Source organism: Thrips palmi, unplaced genomic scaffold (genome assembly GCF_012932325.1).
Source record: "Thrips palmi isolate BJ-2018 unplaced genomic scaffold, TpBJ-2018v1 HiC_scaffold_8, whole genome shotgun sequence".
In the NCBI taxonomy this organism is placed as follows: Eukaryota; Metazoa; Arthropoda; class Insecta; order Thysanoptera; family Thripidae; genus Thrips; species Thrips palmi.
Genome location: NW_023144635.1, coordinates 6,626,437 through 6,650,156, shown reverse-complemented (window position 1 = coordinate 6,650,156; position 23,720 = coordinate 6,626,437). Strand labels below are relative to the sequence as shown.

Below are 23,720 nucleotides of genomic sequence, written 5' to 3'. Positions count from 1 at the left end.
CTATTTGAGGCGCAAAAAATTTTGATGAAGTCTGAAATTTTTTTAGGGGCTTCTTAAAATTAAACCACTATATTACAAAGTTACAGAGAGAGAATCCTGTATTGTACATTACCCTTCTCGCTTCCTCTAACATTTTCCCTCTAATTTCCTATTTTACCTCTAAGGACAATGTTGCTTTATGTTATGAAAATTACCACTACCTCTAAGGATTTACCTCTAAAGAGGGCCGTGCGAACGTGCGAAGCTGTCGCGTGGTGGGGAGGGAATGGAGATAGAGGGTCAGCAGTCTCAGTTAACGTGCTAAGTGACTTAGGTTATGCATGTGTGGGTAACTGGCGCTAAAATGTGAAGTGTTACTTGGCGAAGGGGCGCTAAAATGTTATGTGTTACTTGGCGGCAAGAGGGCAAAGGAATCTCCCTGTTCGCTGAAGTCATTGTGTGTGAAATCCACAACATAGTGGAGCGGCGTAAATGCACGCAGGAGACAAGTTATTGATCGTCAAAAGGATCCCGAAAATAAAAAAGGACAGAATTTAAGAATTAAAATACAATTTATTAACACAAAAAATGGCAGACTCACACAAATGCATACAGTCGACTTAACGTACAATTTATTAACACAATAAAAGGTAGACTCACACAAATGCATACAGTCGTAGACAAGAGCAAGTTACACAACAAAAGGACACATGATTAAGTAGATATGAATGATAAAGGTAATTATATAAAAAGAAAAAACATAAACAACAAATAAAGATAAATGACAGACAGACAACTACACTTAAAATTGAAAACATTCTATGAACAAAGTAACAACCTAATTTAACACAAAGACAGATTCGCTGTATTAGTGACGGCATAATAATAACGCCGCGTAAACGATTCACGCCCCTAGAGAACGGTCCTAGCCGACGTAAGGCGGCACACACACACCCGTGGTGCACGATCGCACCAGCCAGCGAAAAAGGCTTAGCAGTTCCGGCCTGGGAGCAGGCTGTGACTCAACAATATATGTCACCTAATTCTTTTAATCCCTCAAAAAAAAAAGTTGAGACTGGCAATGCCCATAGTCAAAACTTCTCTATGCCTGCATTACTGAAATCAAAGGATTAATCCCAGGTAGAACTTGGCCAACCCGAAGGAGAGAGGGGGAGAGGCGAGGCGACACTGGCGATACTCCCTGCTGGCAGCCAGCAGTCTCTCGCAGCGATACCCCGGGTCTGGAGAGCCTGCGCCCGCAGTATCTCTGCACCCGGCTAGGTGTAATTGTTACACTTCTTTTTGAACGCATGGTTACCAAGAGCAGTCTAAACTATTGACTCGTTCATCTGTTGAAATGAATCGCCGCCAGGTGTACTTGAGCAGCCTGCCGCGCTCACAAGCCGTGGGTTCGCATCGAAAGCTTGATGACGCCGCTGGTCCAGCAAGGGCGTCTTCCAGCGTTCCGCTTCCTCCTATACTTAATGCGGCTAGAGAAAAGCGCCGACTAGTCGAGGAGGCCAAACGCATTGCAGATGGCCTAAGGACTGTAGCAGTTCGGAACAGAATTGTAAGTAAATAGCGCTTATTGCTATGTTTTAAGAGTTGACCATCTTTCCTCACTAAAAACAGTTTTGGTTTTTAAAAGTCCTTGTTGCAGTCACCAAGGTTCTCTCTCATTTTGTCAGTCTCTTATTTGGGAAGATGCCCCAAAAATGCTTGTACAGAATGTTCATATTGACTTTAAATAATTCTTTGGTTCTTTGAATTTCAATTGCCATGTACCAAAAATTAACGAACATATTATAGAAAACAAAACATTCCCTCAAGAATGTAACAATTAGACAAAGTGATTCCTGAGTGCTTGCTGTTAAGGACTGGCAGACAGATGTAAAATAATTATGTAGAAGTAGAGTAATTTTATACCACGCAGATGCCCCTTGTGCCACTGTCACCTACTCCATTTATACGACCCAATTGTTCTCATGCCAAAACCGAGGTGGAGCAGACTGCAAACGATGTAGCAGCTTCCGCCAGATCAGCATCAGCAGAGGCGAGATCATTGCATCAAGAAATGCTGAAGCTCATTCGGGACATGCAAAAGTAGTGATTCCCATCACGTCACATTTTGTGCAGCACAACTTGTTATTTTGATATTAAAGAATTCTGACAACTCTTAAGTTTTGTTTCATTTTCAACAAGGAACAATGAAACAATGAACAAATTATTCAATCGTTTACATTCGCTCCATCACATTTAAGTATGAAACAAAATGAATTATGTCCAACAATGCCTCAACTCTACTACCAGGAAATGCTGAATGTAACTTTAATCTCAATGAGTATCGGAAAAAATGTTGGCCAGATTTAGAAGTTGAAAACATAAAATGGCATTTATTATTTTGGGAAGTGATTTATTTTGAGGCACATTCCATAAGTGGATGCAGGATACTTTGGAAAGCATCTAATAGGAAAACTTTAAATTATGTAATCAGGGCCTATAAATTTAAGAGGGCAAAATCAACTCCAAAAATCAAGTTTTCAGTTCAGAGATTGTAATTTAAATTTGAGTGGCAACTTAAAGTTGGTAGGAGAAAGGCGGAAACTAAGTTACTGAAGAGAGCGACAGACACAGCAAAATACATTTATTTCTGCAACTCCGAGCATAACTTAGTATCGTGCCTACTCCAGTTGAACACTGCTGGCTGCGGCCCTCTGCATGGCTTCCTTAAAAACGTGAATGTTCACCCGATTTCTCACCTCCTCAGGAAATCTGAAAAGAAAAACATTGGAACGTTACCATACAAAAGAATATCGTGACCGAGATCAGGCTAAGGCTGTTTAGAACTGCTGGAATGGCAAAATGCCATGGCGAAAACAAAGAACGACCCCAAGTAGTGAGACAAGGTTCAACTTACGGTTCACACAATTCAGCAATTACTTCCTTGAAGGGACGTCCTCTCACTTCCTCACACGCCTTGAGAATACTGTTCTTCAAGGCAATTTCTTGAGAAAACCATGGGTCGGCCGCGTGATTGTGATCCGTAATCGAGTGACGAAATCCATCGGCACCGGACGTAGCTCGAGCCCTGCAGCCTCGTTGGGATCGCACACACTTGTAGAAGTCCCGCGTTTTCGTAGAGGCATGAAGATGATAGTAGAAGCCGTCATGCACGTGAAAGAAGAATCTCCCAGGTCTTGTGCCGGGTTCTTTGACTACGTTTTGATGAAGGGCGGCCATCGTTGCAAACAAGGGTTATGGTTATAAGTAAACATAAAACTTCCGGGTTTTTTTATGCTAAAGCGTAGCCAACTTCCGAAAACTTCGAAAACTTTGTATTGATGACAATGGAAATCTGTTGGAACGTTGCATCGAGGTTCATTGATAATGAATTTATTTACGCCCTAGATGTCATTTGCCTTTTTATTTAGTACATATTTACATCGCATTGCAAAAAAGCAAATGTACTGAGAGCAACCGAGGGTTGGTCATTGTTGATGGCGTTACAGTGGCGGAACCGCGTGTTTTGAAACGACATAGTTCTCCTTGGTTCTCCTGATGGAAGGGCTGACTAGACTAAGTCCAAACTTTCCATGAAAACTCCGAATCATTTCGAATTGATTCAAAATTTTTTATCAACAGATGAGAAGAAGAAACCTTAACCTTATAACCGTATATTAGAGTGGGCTATTTTCACTCAATTTAGTCACTTTGAAGAAAACCCATTTGCGTGTCTGTAGCAGTAGCTGTCTTGCCTGTCTGCCGTGCCTCAGTTGGATGTCGGAGCAGACGACGACAGACGTTAGGGGGTGGGGGTGTCACTGGGGCAAAATCGCACCAATGGTAGGTGAGGTCGTGCAGCAGACGGGGGTGTCCGTCACTGGAGCAAAATCGCACCAATGGCAGGTGAGGTCGTGCAGCAGACGGAGTTTCGATAATTCCAGTGCATCTTTTTGAACTGATGTCGCCCCGACAACGTATGGTTTCATCAGAAAAGGACTTTATAACCCCACCTTGTTTCATCTTTTTAAAAATTAAGTTTCATTTGATGCATGAAAGAAGTAATGAAGGCCGCCAAATGTTTTTAGTGACGATAGGTCTCATTTGGAACTGAGGGCTCTGGACAAGTGGATTCAAACAGAACTTCATATTAATTGCACCATTTTAATGTATCAAGAACATAAACAAATCACACCGAGTCAATATTACTTTGATGAGATTTTCAATGCGAGGATCTAGGAATTCTGGACGACATATGAAATGTTAAAAGTCTTACATTTTGATGTCAGTGTTCAATTAAGCATGCAAAGCCTCGTAATTTTTTTAAGGGAAGTATGTTTTAAAACAAATCTAACGCAAGTATGCCTTTTGATCGGACTACAATCATTGAATATGCAACTTATGGTTTGGATTGATGTTAAATCCCTTGCTGGAATCATCTTTGAAAATATTAAAAATGGACTATTCGAAAAAAGTCCGCCAAGCCGCTCCGATTTTGCACCTCATATCTGCTACATGCGCAATTTCTCATGCTCTGTCGGGTTCGCCACAACACAAATACGACATTTTCCGGAACACAACATTAAATTCAAGTCCTCTTAGTGAATAATTTTTAATGCAAAATTATTCGCCGATTTCAATTTCCTCTGCTTTTATTATTTGACGCATGTTATGACTTGGCTCCAGTGTATATGTAAAAAAAAAAGACACTGTTTTCGTTGCGCTAAGTCTGCTCTGCTGACCCACGTCGACGTAACTACAACGGGACCTTAAATTGATAGACGTTAATGTAAACTCGCAAAATTAACTATCATGGGCAAAATTGTGTACTAATATTCAATCTATGGTTAAATGTGGACTGTAATGGCTGTTGTAGTATGCATTATTTTATTTTGAAGTACGCTGCTAATTCGAGCCCGTGTCGTATCCAGACTTTTTAACCTAAATGTTTCCCTCATATTGACAACAGTTTTGAACAGAGCCTGTTCATAACACCTATCCTACGATACCCTTGAAATGCCCACGATTAGTAAAGCCATTTTTTGGAGTAATTATTCTCTTTCGGATTTTAGAAAATTGTAGTTCTGTTTAAAAGCATTATTCTGTAAAGAAATAGATATTTGACATTCGAAAACTTAACGCATTTTTTTTCTCTGGGAAGGGATGGATGCTGTAAAATTGAGTAATGTTAGTTGCATCCCCTTCAATCATGACCAAAATACTGATTCAGCTACAGATGAAGAGCATCCCTCCAAAATTGCTGTAAGGATAGTGATGTAGCTGTTGACAGTGTTTAAATTGCATACCTATTCTGCACCTTGACTATTTTAACTGTTTAGGAAATAGATACGAATTTAATAAAAGAGGAACTGAAGACAGAAGAACAAGAAGATGTCGATAACACAGAGGAAGTAATTAACTTCACATGCCCTAAAGGCAATCTTGATTTTCGGGTTGGAATGGTAACGTTTGTACCTTCAAAATATATTGTTTTTTACGACTAACAGTTAACTTTGTTCTTGATTTATGACCCAGGGTCCAAAGGCGATATTGATGCGACAATCATCTCATGACTTGGCAATTGTCGCAGATCTGTACTCTCTCCTAGAGGACTTTAGGACAATGGCTCACTCAAGTAAGTCGTTGCTGTGCTGTCAACCTGCAAGTTACCCATCAGTTCTGATGTGTCCATTATGCGGAGATTATTTTGTGGGAAAGGCTGACCGTATGCTGAACCTCTGCAAACATTACGAGACAGTACATCCATCGGATGCTTTAAAACTTATTCTGGATGCCATGAAAACATACAAGAAGCTTATTGCGCACATGAGGAAGGCTCTGGAGTTTGATGTGTGGTTTGGTGATGTTAACTATACCACTGTGAAAAGAAACAAAAGCTTTGAGTGCACAGAATGTAAAATAAACTGAACATAATCCTGCTCAATTCCTGTTTGTGATCAAATCAATACTGTGGAATGCCATTTGAAAAGGATGAGTTGTCAAGTCATGGTTTATTGATGAGTTTTGTGCAGTGTTCATGGTTTACATGTTTACTAATTCTGTCCATCATAAACCTTTGTATTCTTTGATTCAAAATGACCAGTAGTTCATCGATAGCATGAAACCGCTGTCAAGTCACATTTGCACATGACGACATTTTGGCTTAGTTGCCCTTAAAAGTAGATTTATGAGATTGGTTTATGTTTGATTTTAGATTGATAATTTTTTTATTTTGGAAGATTTGTGTATAATTGTGTTTTGTAGCTATTACTTCAAAACATTTAGGGGTGGCAGCCATGAAATTCTTGCACCCGACTTGTGTACCACAGTTTTAAACTTGCAATGGTCGTTTTTTTTCTTTTTGTTGTGTTGGTGCTTTTTTATATGTAATTTATTATTTATTATGTTTGGTTGTTAACTTGGGTAACTGACAAGTATAAAATAGACAGTTATTTGTTTTTCCTTGCTTTTTTTCCCCACACAAATTCCAAATGCTTTGGACAATAGTTATGTTGCTGCCTTATTAATTTTTAGTAGTGTTAATGAATTGTGTGTAATAGAAGCAGTGTAGACTGCTTGGATATTTATTCACTAAGTTTTTTATTGTGTATCATTGGTGCATTAAATGCCATTAATTTCAAATTGTGGTGAGGGGTGAGGTGGTCAATGGTGAAGTGTGAAGACTCCCCCACCTCAGCCCTGCTTCAATATGTGAATTGTTTACTTCCTGACCTTGAAAATAACCTTGGTGTTTTACAAAGCTCTAATTTATTTTTATTTCTCGTCAATTTTTAAATTTTTTTCCCCTTGTCTTATTTAGACTTCCAGTGGATGTGAGGGACCGAGTCAATATTACTTCCATGAGATTTTAAATGCGAGGATCTAGGAATTGTGGACGACATGAAATGTGACAAGTCTGGATTTTGATGTCAATGTTTAATTTAACGAGCTTCTGATGTTTCTATTTAATGAACCATTTTAAAAATGTGAAATGCTCGATTATTCATTTGAAAATAAAAGTTCTGTAACATGATTCGTGTATTGCTTTTGTTCATGGCAAGTTGAGCCTCTTGTACCATTATCTTTACAAGGCAGAAAAGAAATTCCAAGTGCGGAAGTTCCTATAATAAACGGCATGGTTCCCTTTCTTGCAGTTACATTTCAAGTAAGAGTAGCGAAATTAGACCAAGATGTTGGACTGGATCTAAAAATAAAACACAAAATCAAACAAATAGATTTAATTACAACCTAACCCAGACCAGAAAAATCACAAATCAGTTTTGGGTGTAATGCATATGTGAATTAAAATGACAAAACAACACCAGACACTGATTGAAATAGAACACTGTGTCAGCTAAAGCTTCTTCTTTTTAGAAACTGAAAACATTTCAAGAAATTTGATGACATCATCATCTTTCATTCGATGTGCATGGTATTTGTTTAAGTGTGCCATTATATTAGTCTTTTGAACAGAAGCCCATGATACATCACATACAGGACACTTAACCCTGGATGCATTGACACTGGATGGTGGTATGATCTTCCTCTTTGATGACGAATGCTTGAAGACAGGTAGATAAGCTTCACATTCTCTCTTACTGACTACAAGTGACTCCTGAAAATACTGGTCTTTTACAACTTCAAAGATGTTGTTATTGATGTAGGCTTCTAATAGATCAGGAGCATGGACAGCCACTAAATCGCTGAGGTTTGTGTGTACGCTGTCCTTCCTGAGACAATAATTAGCACATCAGTTTCAAACCTTGAAAGATTGAAATCGAACATATCAATGTACATACTTACATGCAAGGACAGCGTAAAGACACACATCCATAAGGAATCCAAGCATTTGTTCCAAAGTTACAGGCCTCTGCCAGATTAGGGCCAAAATTGCCACCACAGTGCGCTGCATTAGGGAGAAGTACAATACCCTCTCCTTTTTCCTGGATGACCTGCAGCCAGCCAAAATAATTAAAAAAAGGATAATATGAATTCTGTGACAATATTATGCTTGAAATGTCATAGTCACCACTTCAAAGGGTATCCCTTCTTCTTTGAAAAATTGAGGAGTAGGAAGGAAAAACTTGTGGCTCAGGTTGTTGCGACACCACCTATGGTTGTAGAAGAACCCTCTCCTGTTTAGAGCATCTGTCAGTTGACCGACAGATGTGGGTGGAATTATGATCCTGTAAATAAAAATAAAATTGAATTGTTTGATTACTTTTTTTTTTTCAAAAGTAAAACACAGTACAGTCTCATTATTAATTATAGATTTTTACCAAAATTTGGGCAACCCATGGAGAAGAAAATTGAAACTCCAGGTACTCAGGTCTTCAACATGGAGAGGAAATACAGAATGAACTCCACCCAGGTACAGGAAGGGGTATGAAACTCCAGCATACACACCACTAAGGTCAGTAAGCATGTTCTTGAAGCACAGGTGTGCCATAGCAAAATTCTCCGTTAAGTGAACATAATTGTTTTGGCATTCCTCTATGCAAGAGCTGTACAAGAGGTCACAACTTTTAAGCTCACCAAAATCCTGCGAGTCTTTTTGCTTGTGGTGACAATACTCTACATCACAAGCATCACACAGACATAAATCTTCCGAAGAAGAAGATTCATATATCTTCTCGTTGCTCATGGCCATCTCCAGACACCTCTTCTTGCTTTGTGTGGTTGGACAGCTTCGGTACGCCTGTCTCTTTACAAACTCTGCTTTTTGGGTAACAGCTCTCTTTCGAATAACCCTGATGTCATCATGAAAGTTACTTCGCTTCACCTTTGGGTTTGATGTCACCGCATCAAAAAAATGTTGCAGAAATGCCTCTTGTCCCTCCATCTGTAGTACACTCATGCTGAAAAAACATTAAGAATGTAAAAAACATACATCATTTAATGAATTTTGTGCATTTGTTTTTTGTTTTGAACTCACCAACAATTTGTTGGTGAAATAGGGTCTTGAAATGACCCAGGGTCAAAACTTGTAGACATGAAGGCATCTTTCTCTGACGCTGAGGGTGCAACATTTTGAAGTCCAAATAATCTGTTGTCATTTACATTGCTAAGAAGAACACCCTTACATATTTTCTTTTGAGCAACCAGTCCGAACTGTTTGAAAAACTCTTCCATTGTAGAAGATTGCTCAGCACATTTTGAATCAAGCTTGACCTGAATGAAAGGAGATGATTAGTAGTGAGGGTGGGAGGGAAGATTGTACCTGCACCATGTAGAAAACAAGAATCACTACTAACCTTAAAGAAGCCGTATTTCTTACAATTTTCATCTGAGTACTTCTGGTCACAAAACGACTCAAACTCAAACAGATCCTCCTCAGAAAGACTAAAAGTGCTTGCCATTGTAGACCAGACGACAAACCTCAGAGGCACAGTGTCTCCGTCCTAACGACGAAGTTAACCTGACCAAAACCTGAGGCACAACAAAGAAAACCAAAAGCGAAAATTAATTACTTATCTACCGCAATTTGTGTAGCTCACTACATAGATGCTTTTGCCGTCATTTGGACTGAGAAAATTACAATCAAACAACGACGAGCAGTGGTTCCGGACGAGTTGTTGTTGTTGACGCAGAGGGGTTATGGGTGGATTTGGGCTAGAGGGCGCGACAGAGCAAGTAACCACTGGAAGGCGCTGCATTTTCAGTTGTGTGCTCGTCTGCTCGTCGTGTGCAGGTGTAATCTTCAAATTCAATGTGGGTTTAACGAATTCTTTTACAGATTGAATGGGCTTTTACAGTACTTGCGTCTTTGTTTTGCTCGTGCTTACAAACCTTTCGAAGCGGGCGTCTGACTTTCCATTTTTTTTTTTCGAGTCAGCTGTGATTGCTGCTGCATGCCTGAGGTTAGGGGCAGTCCACCTAGTATCCTCCTCGTACTGTTCCAAAGTTGCAACAGAAGTTGAGGTTACTTTCAGAAAGAAAAAAGAAACATGTCGAAAAGAAATTCTGCAGGCAATGTTACCTCAACGTAAGTAGTCTCTTAAAAGGCAATTAAAAAAAAATTGTAACACTGGAACCTTTGTGGAGATCACTGTAAAGTGGCGGTTCAGTGATTTTGATGAGCTGATTTATTTCCAGTTTGGGTCTTGAGTGCCTTCCCCTCTCTCGTACCCAGTTGAGAGACCTTTGGAATTACGACAATGAGTGTGGGAGTCAATTTATGGGTGCTCCATTAAGGATCTGCTCGAGCATGGAAGATGACACTGCAGTTGAGGGTTGGTATATGATTCCCTCGCTACCCAATTAAATGGGAGTGAACTACTTTGCAGTGGAGATTGTTTGCTTGTTGCAGGTCACAACTCTGGTATTCCTTGTGCTGAGCTTAAAAATTTGAAACAAACCATAAAGGAAATGTGGGTAAGAGCAGGAACATTATTTGAAGTGTTCTATGATGCACAGCGCCCAGATTTAGGTTATCGTTTGAAAGTTAAAGATTCCTTGCCCATCAAAGTTACGTTAAAAGAGGATGATATGTTTTATTTTGGATGGTGTGCAGTCGCGCCTGAGGACAGCCTATGCACTCACTTATACAAGAGAAGCCCACTGCAGCCCTGTGGGTACTTGGGTGGACCTGCTAGTCTTTGTAATTGGGTTCTGGATAAGCAAGCCACAGTATCCTTCTCTCGGCCTCTGCGAAAGATTGCTCGGTACCTGTTGAGGTTGCAATGCAGGAACTTATCAAAGGGCCAGGAGCTGTTATCGAACTATGGGAACACAAAAATAATGGCTACTGAAGCAGACTGGTTTTTAAAAGTAAGCAACATAAAAATACTTGTCACGACTTGTGTTGGTGCTGTGACACCCATAATAACTCTTTGCAAAATGCATTATCTCATGAAAATTCTTTCCATTTTATATTCAGGGTTGCTGCAATGTTTTCAAAGAGGCAGACAGACATGTGAAACGCCAGGATAAGAGAAAAAACTTAAGTGATCTGATGTTTGTAGAATGTTGTGTCCTATGTGGGAAGCAATATTCTATCAAAAACAAAGAGTGCAGAATACAGAGAAAGCCTCATTTTGTGAATAGCCATGCAGACTTCTTAGGATCCAAATGGAATGGTTTAGGACCCTACATGCAGGAAGAAGTTGATGCTACTGCTGTTTTGGCAGAGGCAGATAAACTGAACTGTCTGATTCAAACTCTGACAAAGGACCTGAAGTGGTCTATTGTCCCTGCTTGTAATGTCATCGGAACCAAGTAAGTAAAATTGCTCAAGAAATGCCACCAGTGTGTCCCTTAGTTATTTCCATTTTTATTTTTACATGCATATTTTGTCTTAACTTGATTTGCAGTGACAAAGATGAGTATGATAACCCTGAAGCTCTTCTAACAGAATTCAGAAGAAGATGTACTCTACTTAAAGGTGCTGGAACTTTAGTCTTACGAGGGGCAGCAATGGACAAAATGATAAACGAACTCAGTGTAGATCACCTTCGGCCAGTCCCCGTGTCTGTCTGGAGGACTCTTAATTGGAAGAATAAAGTACAACCACCATTTGGAGTGTATTCTGTTCCGAATGAAATGAATGACGATCATACTATTGAGGTCCAGTCAGCTATAACAAAGTTCTGTTTATTCTTGAATTAGTTTAATTTGTTTGCTTGCAATCACCAGCCTTACTTTCTCTGTCTCTCTTATTTACTTAACCAATTCTTGTTTATGGTTGTGCATAATTATGGTACTCAGTATGTAAGAACTGCTCAATATATTTTGTGCTGGGGGGAGGGGGAGACGTGCTGCATTTGTTGTACTAGATAAATTTCTACCAGACTTCTCTGCTGTTTTGTGTTGTCAACTTTAAAGTATCCTTGTATTCATATATATTTTGAATGTCTATTGTATAGAATTGCACTTCCTTCTTTTCTGTATGGACTTGTAAACAGCAATGTTTACTTTTGCTTTATGGCTTTCTGCCAAATTCCTCTTGACAATTAAAATTCATGTATTACTTGCTCAAACTTTGCCTGCCAACTTGCATTTATTTTATAGACTACAAATCAGTCCACTTTGAGGGAATCAATCTTAACATAAAAGTTGGGGAACACATTATTTCTCAGAACTCTGTGCCAAACATGAAAGGTAGAGCCAAATGTAGTCAGCCTTTCCAAGACTAAAAGAAAAGACTAGATTGAGGCAATAGAATACAGTGGAGGGATCTCCAGAGAGGGAACCTCTAGACTCCCCTTCTCTTGTCCCCAGTTAAGCAGCTAAAGTTAAGAAGCACATTCCCACCAAACCAGTTGCATAAAAGCAGTATGAGCTCTAGAACTGCGTTCATTTTAAATCATCAAATCAAATGCAGTTCAATGAGCCTCAAATTTACTCACAAATTAATAGTTGGTAACTGTATTCTATGTACAATGTCACATAAGCAGCTTCACCTTCTGTACATTTATAAAGGGCAAGGATAACAAACCCCGTTAGGCTAAGTCAGTGGTATTTGATAAATAAGCGAGGCCAATAAAAGAGAAACATTTCATCCGCATCTACTTAAAACTCAGACGAAGTCAAGATTTCATACAGTGTGTGGTAACATTCATCAAAATTTCACAAGTTTTCCACAGACATTAACAATTAGTAGAAAAAAAAAACAGAAAGTAAATTTAAAACAATAAAGGAATAAGAATCAATACAGCTGTTGTTCAAACCCACGGCTTCGGCTCCCTCTGTTGTCTCCTAGTTCAATTCATGGAAAGGTGACAAACAAACTTTACCTTTGCGTTGTTGATAGTTGCCTAAGGGCATTTCCAAACTAGATAACAGAGTTCTGAAAGTATAACTTTTCAGCTGACTAGTATTTATGAAGAGATTGAGTGCAGTTGATGACTGTTTGGAGATTTAGATTATTTTTGTGTGCCATACAGAGTGTTCTTGTCATTTTTTACCTGTTTAAAGTAGGTTGAATTGTCACATTTTGCTGAAGCTTTATTTTATTTTTTAAAACAATTATAAGTACAGTGAAAGTCGTTTAAAGCGTTGGTGGCAATTGTGATCGTGTGAGCCTTGTCATTGTGCTGAAGATTCTCTGTCCGGCTCATAATGCGATGTAAACAGGCATATACTGGCATCACATTATGATTCTGGCAAAGGAGAATCTTCAGTGCAATGACTATAGGTAGATGTGATCCCAATTTCCTCCAACACTTGAAGCGGCTTTCACTGCATTTGTACATAACAGAGCATTGTGTGCAATTCCAAAGTGTGTGACAGTGCATTTTGTTTGTCAGCCGGTTTATTTTTAAATAACATGTTTCTCTTATATTGTTGACGTACTGTCCTTCTTAATAATTTAGTAATGAAAGTGAGCACCACTGCATTCATTTGTACTGAAATCAGCATTTGCATTCCATTGACGGTTTATTTTTAAGTAACATGTTTCTCTTATATTGTTGGCGTAATGCATTTGCATTCCATGATACTTGTGTGATTTGTTTATGTTCTTGAAACATTAAAATGGTGCAATTAATATGAAGTTCTGTTTGAATCCACTTGTCCAGAGCCCTCAGTTCCAAATGAGACATATCGTCACTGAAACATTTGGCCGCCTTTGTTACTTCTTTCATGCAATAAATTAAACTTAAATTTTAAAAAGATGAAACAAGGTTGGGGTTATAAAGTCCTTTTCTTATGAAACCATACGTTTTCGGGGTCACATCACTTGAAAAAGATGCGCTTGAATAATCAAAACACCGTCTGCTGCACGACCCCACCTGCCATTGGTGCGATTTTGCCCCAGTGACACCCCCCCTTGAATTATCAAAACACCGTCTGCTGCACGACCCCACCTGCCATTGGTGCGATTTTGCTCCAGTGACCCCCCCCCTCTAACGTATGTCGTCTGCTCCGGCCTCCAACTGAGGCAGGGCAGGCAGGCACTGACAATTTTATCAAAGTATTCGCTTTCTGTAATTTTAATGCATCTGTGATTTTTGAAGAGGCATCAGAAGTTCTTGCGATACGATAAGCAGACGAATTAAAATATCTACGAATGGAGACGCAGGATCCGTAAACAGCGGCGCAGCGCATTCACACCAGTAGCGCCCCCTACCGGACAAGCCCAGAAACTTCCGTCTTCCTTTGAAAAGTCGTAACGGACGCGGGCCTGACTCGAGTTCTGTCAGTATATTGATGCGATTCTTGGTGTTTCAAGTTCATAATGTATTGTTTTGGACTTTATTCCCCGTTTAAAATCGCCATCATAGCGCTTTTGAGTCCACCGATGAAGCCCGACGGAGGAAAGAGACAAGGAGAGAGGGAGGACTGGTTGGGACTGGTCGCGTCGGCTCTCCCTGGTTTGACTACTTCCGAATTTCTTACTCTGCACGTTCACCCATCGTTTTCCTACAGGTGAGTTTAACGGAAATCGTTTCTACGTTTGAATTGACGTGCCATGTCGGAGTTACGAAACTTTTAGGCTGGCCTTCTGAACACATAACCTCTTCGCGTAGGCCTTGCATGCATCACATCGCTCATGTTCGAAACATTTTCAGCGAGCCGACGATTTTAAAGCACTTTCGTTGTCGTCTTTTGATTGTTGTTGTGGAGCTCAATTTGGTAATCATTCTTTTCATTTCCAGATGCCCTGTTTGACACTTAATCATTTCAAATGAGGGAAGATTGTGAGGACTTTGGGCTCGGCCTATTGAAACTGTTTGAACGGTGCTTTATCTTGCCCTTGAAATCTACACTCCATTGAGTCACGCCCAGAGTGGCTACTTAAAGGTGAGGTACGTACGTGGCTACTTGTGATGCACCTGTTATTGTGTGGGGCATTTTACCATCAACTTCCTTGTTGTAGGATATCTTGCATGTTGGCCGACTGATACGATACAAAGATCTGTCAGGTATGATGGTTAAAGCAGCTTTTGTTGAGGTATTGTATTTCTCTAATGATTCAGTTCCATTTATAACCTTGTCAGTGAGATACTTATATTTGCGTTGACGCTTGCAGGTTTGTTGAGACTGGTAACGTCATCATTGAAACATGTTGTTGAAGAGCAAGAGAAACAGAGTCACCGAATGGCAGCAGCGGGTACATACAGTTGACAGCACCCTCTGCCTGTGGGTTTAAAATGCGGACAAAGAATGCCAACTATATTTGGTCCTTCGGTTAGAGTTCAGGTACATTAATTCTTCCATGACTCGGTTCAATTTATAGCAGTGCCAGTGAGATACTTATGTTTATCGTTATGCTTTCAGGAGTGCAGGATGGTGACGTTGAAAATGTCAAGATTAAAATATGCAGTTTGAAGAGCCAGAGAAACAGTGTCAGCGATCAGCAGCGGTACCTGCCAAGAGCAAGAGTTGAAAGCACTCACCGCCTCTGGAACAAGAATCTCAACTGGTTTTGGTTCGTCTCTCCTGCACACTTCGGAGCAGCTGATGCCTGCATTGTTCTTCCTGCACCTTTACTCTCAATCCACTACTCACTCCCTGCTCCACATGCTAACAGCCATGCAGGTAATTGGTCAACCTCTCTTCTATTTTATAACAACAACTCTTAAATTGGTCAGTCTGACGATTTTAAGGGTACTGTAAACTGAAAATCTTACTGCCTAGAATATTTTAGACGGCAGTCTTGTTATTTTGGTCTAAAGTTGCTCACTGTAAAGTGAACTTGAATCCAAAGTTAGGACCCCAAGCTCCCAATAGTTTCAGAGTTGTTGATGTTTATGTAACAAGTGTAGTTGTTTCTCCCGAAGTCTCCTCACCCAAAAAGTTTCCACCTTTCAGCTCCTGCCAAATCAATCGTAAAGGACACATAAATAAGTTAGCATAAGCTTTTATCAATACGTCAATTACTTTTTTGAACAGAAGAGATTGTTTATGCAACGTTTTCAGCAACTTTTCGTTCAAGTTACTTGAAAGAGTGACAGAGATATTGTAAAAAGCCTATGCTTTCTTTTTCCTGTGTCATTAAGGATCAATGTATCAGGAGCTGTAGACTGGAAACCTTTTTTGGTGTTCATGAGGAGACTTTGGGAGAAATTGGAGGCCCCTACTTTGAGTTTCAGTTTATCAAAATTCACTGGTTTTTACTTAGCAATAACCTTAAGCTGCTCCTAATTTTACAAAGTAAATTTGTATTTCACCATCATGCAGCCTTATTCAATCACAACACGGCATGTTACAGGGTTTAAGTCGCTTTGTTTTCATTTCAGTAATTGAAACTGGCCAAGTGATGCACCAATCACTTGAGACGGAAGAATGTGACAATCAACTCAGGTGTCCAGCAGGTATAGAACATTGTCTTCAATTAGGTAAATGCATCCTTGTGCTGCTCGCAGAGTACTCAATTTTATTGTTACCTTTTTCCAGGACTTACGGACTGGAGGCCAATTTGGTGCGACAACTGAAACTGGGGACTGAAAGAACATGAAGCTTCAGTCGGGGACGAAGACCAGCAGCCTCTCACTCATCGACTCACCGTGAAGATGAAAAGGACAACAGGCATCAATGAGACCAGCAGCTCAACATTCACCTCACACAGACCCATCGGAACCATGTTATGATGTATGTAACCTCCTGCGTCTCAGTGCTCTTGTGATTCTCCCGCCATTGTTGTAGCAGTGCATCAACTTTTCTGTTTCTGGGCCTGCTATCATTTTGTCTCATCCAATTTTGGTTGAGCATGAGCATTGCGTAACCATGTCACCATTAGAAGTTTGATACTTTTTTTGTACCTATATATATATTGGCGGTAATCACCTATTCATACGCCTGACCCTTAACAGCAGCATAGTAAGGCAACTACATTGGTGAAAGGTGCACAGGTCGCTGTACTGAATGGCTTCTGGACCATATTGAATGTCCCTCCCTCCCTCCCATCTTCCCTCCCAACTTAAGCTAAAAATCGGTATATTGATGCAATAATGTGGTTAGGTTTGCTCTTAGCATGTAAGCATGTAAGCCTCTTCGCCGAGCTGCCGCTACCATGCCCCTACTCTCAATCGTCTTAGAATGCTCTACAAGAAAGGCGTCCGCGTGGCCGAGGTGTCGCCCTGCGCCGCTGTAGTGCCTGGCCTCGACCCTCGCGTGATGCGCGGCCTCGGCGGCGACCCCGCCCTGAGGGACCTGTGGGACTGCTCGTCCAGGTAGCACGCAACGTGGCCGGGCCCTCCTTGCCCTTGTGGTGAGAGAGCTCGAGTGCTGCGCGGCCAAGTGCATCCTGGTGCTGCACGGCGCGGCTGACGGCGTGCTCGTCTGCCCCGTCGCCTTTCTCGCCCTTCAGGCTGAGAGTGCTGCGGCCTCGCTGTGGCCAGCCGCTCCGCCTCTGCGGAGAGAGCTGTGGGCTGCACGGAGCTGGGCGCCGCCAACGACGGCGTCGCCGGGGCCTCGGTGTGGCCGGTGTCCATGCCTCGGCAGGGAGTGCTGTGCGCTGCACCGTCCCCGGGGCGCCTCTGACGGGCACCTCGTCAGGCGCGTGCCGCCGGCCCTCGCCTTTGGCGAGATGGAGCCGGCCGGCCGCGCCCGCCCCCGCCTTCGAGATGAGAGCCCCCTCAGGGCTCCTCTTGGACGCGTGTGTGTGCGCCGACGGGCCACTGGGGGCTGCGGCGTCCGTACCCACAGTGATGCGGGTTTGCACCGCCTCTTAGTGACAGCTCGGGCATGGACATTACCTCTGAGGTATTGTTGTTGATGTGGATTTTGAGGGAGGTTTCCACCTCGCGCGCGCGTTCGGTTGCCTGTTCCTGGCTGGGGCCTTTGAAGGCAGTGGGAAGTGCGAGTGTTGTGTATGCAGAGTCCCGCTTTCCCGCGAAAGCAAGCCTCTGCCTTCTTCGTGGAGGCTGGCTTGGTGTTCGGCGGACTCTGGACCTGGCCGGTGTGCGGTGTGCGCTGCCTAGCGGCTTGGCCGCCTCGCTTCTCTTGTAGGCGATGGCCGAGAACTGCAACGCCCCAGGCCCACTCGCGGCGCTGAGGCGTGCCCGTCCAGGTCGCGGTCCGCGTGGCCGTGGTGCCTGGCCTGGACCTTCGTGTGCTGCGGGATGCGGGCGACCTTTGGCGGTGACCCCGTCCTGAGGGACTTGAGGGAGTGCTCGTCAATGTGGCCCGCAGCGTGGCCGAGGTGTCGGCCGGCGCCGCTGTGGTGCCTGGCCTCGACCTTCGCGTGCTGCGCGGTGCGGGCAGCCTCTGGCGGTGACCCCGTCCTGAGGGACTTGAGGGAGTGCTCGTCAAGGTGGCCCGCAGCGTGGCCGAGGTGTCGGCCGGCGCCGCTGTGGTGCCTGGCCTCGACCTTCGCGTGCTGCGCGGTGCGGGCAGCCTTTGGCGGTGACTGCGCCATGAGGGCCCTCAGCGTGGCCGAGGCGGCGCCCCCAGGCCACCTTGGTGGTTGGTGGCGGCCTTCGCGTGCTGCGCGGTGCGGGCGGCCTTAGCCCGAAGCGTGGCCGGGCCCTTCTTGCCCTTCGGGGTGAGAGAGCTCGAGTGCTGCGCGGCCAAGTGCATCCTGCTGCTGCACAGCGCGGCTGACGGCGTGCTCGTGCGCCCCGTCGTGGCCGCGGGCCTTGCTCGCCGTTCAGGCTGAGAGTGCCCGTGGCGGCCTGCCGCAGCACGGCGTGGCTGGCGGCTTGCTCGTCTTTGTTCCGGTAAATTAGTGCTTGGACAGTCTGAGGCTGTTCACTTTGGAAATAGCGATGCGTGGCGTACGGAATCTCGGTTTGAAACGTGCGAACGGGACTGTTGAACACTAGGCAGCCGGTAGGTAGGCATGGTTTTGCCTCGCGCGCGCATTTGGTTGCATGCTCTTGGCAGGGGCCTTTGAAGGCAGTAGGAAGTGAGTGTGCCGTGTATGTACGCAGAGTCCCGCCTGCCCGCGAGGCGAGCCTCTGCCTTCGTCGAGATGGGCTTGGCGTTCGGCGGACTCTAGCCCTGGTCTGCGCGCGCTGCCATGCGGCGTGGCAGGCTCGCTGCTCTTGTAGGCGGCGGCCGAGAACCGCGGCTCCCCAGGCCCACTCGCTTGACAGGGACGGCGATGAGGCGTGCCCGTCCAGGTCGCCATCCGCGTGGCCGGGGTGTCGGTCGGCGCCGCTGTGGTGCCTGGCCTGGACCTTCGCGTGCTGCGCGGTGCGGGCGGCCTTTGGCGGTGACCCCGCCCTGAGGGACTTGAGGGAGTGCTCGTCAAGGTGGCCCGCAGCGTGGCCGAGGTGTCGGCCGGCGCCGCTGTGGTGCCTGGCCTCGACCTTCGCGTGCTGCGCGTTGCGGGCGGCCTTAGCCCGAAGCGTGGCCGGGCCCTTCTTGCCCTTCGGGGTGAGAGAGCTCGAGTGCTGCGCGGCCAAGTGCATCCTGCTGCTGCACAGCGCGGCTGACGGCGTGCTCGTGCGCCCCGTCGTGGCCGCGGGCCTTGCTCGCCCTTCAGGCTGAGAGTGCCCGTGGCGGCCTGCCGCAGCACGGCGTGGCTGGCGGCTTGCTCGTCTTTGTTCCGGTAAATTAGTGCTTGGACAGTCTGAGGCTGTTCACTTTGGAAATAGCGATGCGTGGCGTACGGAATCTCGGTTTGAAACGTGCGAACAGGACTGTTGAACACTAGGCAGCCGGTAGGTAGGCATGGTTTTGCCTCGCGCGCGCATTTGGTTGCATGCTCTTGGCAGGGGCCTTTGAAGGCAGTAGGAAGTGAGTGTGCCGTGTATGTACGCAGAGTCCCGCCTGCCCGCGGGGCGAGCCTCTGGCCTTTGGGTGCCTTGACGTGCCGACTGCGGTGCAAACTAACTTTCGCGTTGAAACGTGACTTTGCGCCTGATAGGCTGGATTTAGCGGCGCGGGTGAACGTTTGGTTGCCTACCTCGGTCTTGGCAGGGGCTAAGGCCTCTGCTTCGCTGCCCTAGTCGTGCAGGCCCTGCGGCCGGCGTCGTTTGTTCACCGGGGAAGCTTTGCCGTACCTGTACATCTGCGGTGCACCGACCCCCGCCACCCCGGCGGCGTGGTTCGTGTGCTGCGAGTCTGTCTTGCCCCAGGCCGCCCGGTCGTCGTGGCCGCGAACCGAACCTCTGCCCACCTGAGGGTGTGCTTCGCGTTCGAGTGAGCTGGCTCGGGGCCTGAGTTGTGCTTGCTGCTGAGCGGCGTGACCGTCGGTTCGCCCTTCAGGTGCGTGTGGCCGGGCTGCTGGCCTTGTTGGCCGCGCCCGCGAGCTACGCTGTCCTGCCCGTCAGGTGCGCGTGGCCGGGCTGCTGGTCTTGTTGGCCGCGCCCGCGAGCCACGCTGCCTCGGGCTTACTCTTTTCAGATGGACACACATCTGACGGCGTGTACTTTGTACGACTGGGCTTTGTAATCACGCGTAGTGAGCGCCTGTCGGGTAGGCAGCCGTGCATCATCTGAGTACGACGTGTTGGCTACTTGGCTCCTGACAGGTAAAGCCCTATAACTGTAGGGCTTTACTGACAGGGGCCTGTGGGGCTGTGTCGGTCTGTCACTATGTGGGTGTGTGTGTGTAGTGCGAGCGGCCTGGTGGACGGAACACCGTGTAGCCAGGCCTTCTGCCTTCGCTCCCTGGGCGCCGCTCTTCTTGTGGCCAGCCCCTCCGCCTCGGCGGAGAGCGCTGCGCGCTGCACAGAGCTGGGCGCCGCCAACGACGGCGTGCCCGGGGCCTCAGTGTGGCCAGCCCCTCCGCCTCGCCCCTCAGGTGCGTGTGGCCGGGCTGCTGGCCTTGTTGGCCGCACCCGCGAGCTACGCAGTCCTGCCCGGCAGGTGCGCGTGGCCGGGCTGCTGGCCTTGTTGGCCGCGCCCGCGAGCTACGCTGTCCTGCCCGTCAGGTGCGCGTGGCCGGGCTGCTGGCTTTGTCGGCCGCGCCCGCGAGCTACGCTGCCTCGGGCTAACTCGTTTGAGATGGGCACACATCTGACGGCTTGGTTCTTATCCTCAGCGCATTAAGATGACGGTGAACCTGGACGGGCTATGGCTTGCTGGTGCAAGACCGCACCGAAAGCTCTTACCTGGGGCTCCGCACATGCCGTGATCGGCGTCTGCCGCAAACCCCAACTGGAGCTAGCTGCGCAACCCCGAACTGCCTGCTTGCCTTCGTCGAGCTACTTCTGCTGCACGTGCGGCGTGATGTTGCCCCGACTGCAAGGAGTGCTCGCCGATGTACCCGACGGTTTTTGTCAAGGCCGCGATCGAGACCTAGCGCGGGAGATTGTTCCTTCATTAATTATTTTAAAACAAGATGGGCGGAAATGTCCGGCTTCGATTGCGCGAGGTGGGGCTCAGGCAGCGGACGATCGTAGGCCTAGAACTGGCGTGGCGACTAGCCACGGCCACTGACCAGCGGACAGGGCAGCCGCGCCAGGCAGGAGGCTTCTGGTCTCTCTTCGGGACAAGTCCAACGGCAGGCTTGGCTCCGAGGCTCCGATACGAACGCGATCTGGGCGCTGCGAGCTGCGTTGGCGACGCGGCGGACTACTGACATGCGGAGTATCAACGTTGTGAGCAAGGTCTGGTCTTTGCCGCCAAGTGCGTGGGGTATCCACGGAATACCCTAGAGAACCGAGCTGTTGGCAGCAAACCGCGCATTGCCTCTGGAATAGTTAGTACTTAGTAGGGTGCAAGAATTGGTGTTATCCGGCTAGCTAGCTCAGCCCCATAAGTCCCGACAGTTGCGTGGCCAAGGCAGAGGCCTTCCCTTATGCTGTGCATGAAGGTGTTCTTGGTGTTCAGCGCGGGGTGGGCATCCGGGAGTGGTAACAACGTTCAGGTCTTGGGTGTCGTGAGTGCGTGCTCGGTGCCAGCCTTTTGGAGGTGACCGCGCCCTGAGGGACTGGTGTGAGTGCTCGTCCAGGTCGCCGTCCGCGTGGCCGAGGCGGCGCCCCCAGGCCGCCGTGGTGGTTGGAGGCGACCTTCGTGTGCTGCGGGATGCGGGCGGCCTTTGGCGGTGACGGCGCCCTGACGGACTTGAGGGAGTGCTCGTCAAGGTGGCCCGCAGCGTGGCCGAGGTGTCGGTCGACGCCGCTGTGGTGCCTGGCCTCGACCTTCGCGTGCTGCGCGGTGCGGGCAGCCTCTGGCGGTGACCCCGTCCTGAGGGACTTGAGGGAGTGCTCGTCAAGGTGGCCCGCAGCGTGGCCGAGGTGTCGGCCGGCGCCGCTGTGGTGCCTGGCCTCGACCTTCGCGTGCTGCGCGGTGCGGGCAGCCTTTGGCGGTGACTGCGCCATGAGGGCCCTCAGCGTGGCCGAGGCGGCGCCCCCAGGCCACCTTGGTGGTTGGTGGCGGCCTTCGCGTGCTGCGCGGTGCGGGCGGCCTTAGCCCGAAGCGTGGCCGGGCCCTTCTTGCCCTTCGGGGTGAGAGAGCTCGAGTGCTTCGCGGCCAAGTGCATCCTGCTGCTGCACAGCGCGGCTGACGGCGTGCTCGTCCGCCCCGTCGTGGCCGCGGGCCTTCCTCGCCGTTCAGGCTGAGAGTGCCCGTGGCGGCCTGCCGCAGCAAGGCGTGGCTGGCGGCTTGCTCGTCTTTGTTCCGGTAAATTAGTGCTTGGACAGTCTGAGGCTGTTCACTTTGGAAATAGCGATGCGTGGCGTACGGAATCTCGGTTTGAAACGTGCGAACGGGACTGTTGAACACTAGGCAGCCGGTAGGTAGGCATGGTTTTGCCTCGCGCGCGCATTTGGTTGCATGCTCTTGGCAGGGGCCTTTGAAGGCAGTAGGAAGTGAGTGTGCCGTGTATGTACGCAGAGTCCCGCCTGCCCGCGAGGCGAGCCTCTGCCTTCGTCGAGATGGGCTTGGCGTTCGGCGGACTCTAGCCCTGGTCTGCGCGCGCTGCCATGCGGCGTGGCAGGCTCGCTGCTCTTGTAGGCGGCGGCCGAGAACCGCGGCTCCCCAGGCCCACTCGCTTGACAGGGACGGCGATGAGGCGTGCCCGTCCAGGTCGCCATCCGCGTGGCCGGGGTGTCGGTCGGCGCCGCTGTGGTGCCTGGCCTGGACCTTCGCGTGCTGCGCGGTGCGGGCGGCCTTTGGCGGTGACCCCGCCCTGAGGGACTTGAGGGAGTGCTCGTCAAGGTGGCCCGCAGCGTGGCCGAGGTGTCGGCCGGCGCCGCTGTGGTGCCTGGCCTCGACCTTCGCGTGCTGCGCGTTGCGGGCGGCCTTAGCCCGAAGCGTGGCCGGGCCCTTCTTGCCCTTCGGGGTGAGAGAGCTCGAGTGCTGCGCGGCCAAGTGCATTCTGCTGCTGCAAGGCGCGGCTGACGGCGTGTTCGTCCGCCCCGTCGTGGCCGCGGGCCCCTCTCGCCCTTCAGGCTAAAAGTACTGCGGCCTCGTTGTTGCCAGCCTCTGCGCTGCGCGCTGCACGGAGTTGGGCGCCGCCAACGACGGCGTCCCCGGGGCCTGGGTGTTGCCTGTCTCTACAGTGTATGCCTCGGCAGGGAGTGCTGTGCGCTGCACTGGCCCGGGTGCGCTCGCCTTTGGCGAGATGGAGCCGGGCGGCCGTCCCCACCGCCGCCTTCGAGCCCTTTCAGGGCTGTGTGTGTGCCCTGACGGGCCACTGGGCGCTGAGGCGTGCCCGTCCAGGTCGCCATCCGCGTGGCCGAGGTGTCGCCCAGCGCCGCTGTGGTGCCTGGCCTCGACCTTCGTGCGCTGCGGGATGCACGTGGTCCTTCATGGCGCCCTTCGTGTGCTGCGCGGTGCGGGGAAAGAAACATTGTCATGGAAATAGTTCTCTGTGTCAGGAAAAGTCGCAAAGAACACGGAGTCGTCCTACGCGAACAGTTCCTATTCCTTCGCTTCCTTTCCTTTTATCCTTTCCTTCTATCT

The 23,720-nt window shown here is 47.6% G+C and overlaps 4 protein-coding genes and 1 long non-coding RNA gene across 6 annotated transcripts; 3 read left to right on the top strand and 2 right to left on the bottom strand.

The window, feature by feature from the left end:
* Positions 1 to 2,660: 2,660 nt before the first annotated feature.
* LOC117653152 lies at positions 2,661 to 3,219 on the bottom strand. Its single transcript, XM_034398594.1, has 2 exons — positions 2,897 to 3,219; positions 2,661 to 2,751 (listed from the first exon to the last, which is right to left on the bottom strand). The coding sequence occupies exons 1-2, from the start codon at positions 3,217 to 3,219 to the stop codon at positions 2,661 to 2,663; spliced, it is 414 nt and encodes a 137-aa protein (XP_034254485.1).
* Positions 3,220 to 4,730: 1,511 nt separating this feature from the next.
* On the top strand, positions 4,731 to 7,185 carry LOC117652966. Of its 2 annotated transcripts, none has more exons than XM_034398239.1 (3): positions 4,731 to 5,241; positions 5,319 to 5,390; positions 5,515 to 7,185. In XM_034398239.1, the coding sequence occupies exons 1-3, from the start codon at positions 5,143 to 5,145 to the stop codon at positions 5,905 to 5,907; spliced, it is 564 nt and encodes a 187-aa protein (XP_034254130.1). In that variant the 5' UTR covers positions 4,731 to 5,142; the 3' UTR covers positions 5,908 to 7,185. The 2 variants fall into 2 exon arrangements, with proteins under 2 accessions (XP_034254130.1, XP_034254129.1); XM_034398238.1 differs by having other exon boundaries at positions 5,319 to 5,441.
* Positions 7,186 to 7,195: 10 nt separating this feature from the next.
* Positions 7,196 to 9,671, bottom strand: LOC117652952. Its single transcript, XM_034398199.1, has 7 exons — positions 9,518 to 9,671; positions 9,234 to 9,408; positions 8,915 to 9,150; positions 8,259 to 8,837; positions 8,009 to 8,165; positions 7,783 to 7,931; positions 7,196 to 7,709 (listed from the first exon to the last, which is right to left on the bottom strand). Exons 2-7 carry the CDS (start codon positions 9,336 to 9,338, stop codon positions 7,334 to 7,336), a joined length of 1,602 nt encoding a protein of 533 aa, XP_034254090.1. The 5' UTR covers positions 9,339 to 9,408; positions 9,518 to 9,671; the 3' UTR covers positions 7,196 to 7,333.
* LOC117652955 lies at positions 9,657 to 12,708 on the top strand. Its single transcript, XM_034398203.1, has 6 exons — positions 9,657 to 9,690; positions 9,815 to 9,964; positions 10,075 to 10,211; positions 10,289 to 10,749; positions 10,859 to 11,196; positions 11,292 to 12,708. The coding sequence occupies exons 2-6, from the start codon at positions 9,927 to 9,929 to the stop codon at positions 11,584 to 11,586; spliced, it is 1,269 nt and encodes a 422-aa protein (XP_034254094.1). The 5' UTR covers positions 9,657 to 9,690; positions 9,815 to 9,926; the 3' UTR covers positions 11,587 to 12,708.
* Positions 12,709 to 14,080: 1,372 nt separating this feature from the next.
* Positions 14,081 to 16,836, top strand: LOC117652968. Its single transcript, XR_004588197.1, has 7 exons — positions 14,081 to 14,346; positions 14,577 to 14,721; positions 14,798 to 14,872; positions 14,951 to 15,120; positions 15,199 to 15,459; positions 16,161 to 16,235; positions 16,318 to 16,836. It is a non-coding gene; the product is annotated as an uncharacterized LOC117652968 (long non-coding RNA).
* The last annotated feature ends 6,884 nt before the right edge of the window (positions 16,837 to 23,720 follow it).

Coding starts and splice junctions, on each gene's coding strand:
- LOC117653152 (XM_034398594.1), bottom strand. CDS start 3,219: ATGGCCGCCCTTCATCAAAACGTAGTCAAAGAACCCGGCACAAGACCT. Junction 2,752..2,896: donor ATTGCTGAATTGTGTGAACC/GTAAGTTGAACC, acceptor TTTTCTTTTCAG/ATTTCCTGAGGAGGTGAGAA.
- LOC117652966 (XM_034398238.1), top strand. CDS start 5,143: ATGGATGCTGTAAAATTGAGTAATGTTAGTTGCATCCCCTTCAATCAT. Junction 5,242..5,318: donor AGCATCCCTCCAAAATTGCT/GTAAGGATAGTG, acceptor TTAACTGTTTAG/GAAATAGATACGAATTTAAT. Junction 5,442..5,514: donor TTGATTTTCGGGTTGGAATG/GTAACGTTTGTA, acceptor TTTATGACCCAG/GGTCCAAAGGCGATATTGAT.
- LOC117652952 (XM_034398199.1), bottom strand. CDS start 9,338: ATGGCAAGCACTTTTAGTCTTTCTGAGGAGGATCTGTTTGAGTTTGAG. Junction 8,166..8,258: donor CATGGGTTGCCCAAATTTTG/GTAAAAATCTAT, acceptor TTTTATTTACAG/GATCATAATTCCACCCACAT. Junction 7,932..8,008: donor AAGGGATACCCTTTGAAGTG/GTGACTATGACA, acceptor GGCTGGCTGCAG/GTCATCCAGGAAAAAGGAGA.
- LOC117652955 (XM_034398203.1), top strand. CDS start 9,927: ATGTCGAAAAGAAATTCTGCAGGCAATGTTACCTCAAC. Junction 10,750..10,858: donor AAGCAGACTGGTTTTTAAAA/GTAAGCAACATA, acceptor TTTTATATTCAG/GGTTGCTGCAATGTTTTCAA. Junction 11,197..11,291: donor TGTAATGTCATCGGAACCAA/GTAAGTAAAATT, acceptor CTTGATTTGCAG/TGACAAAGATGAGTATGATA.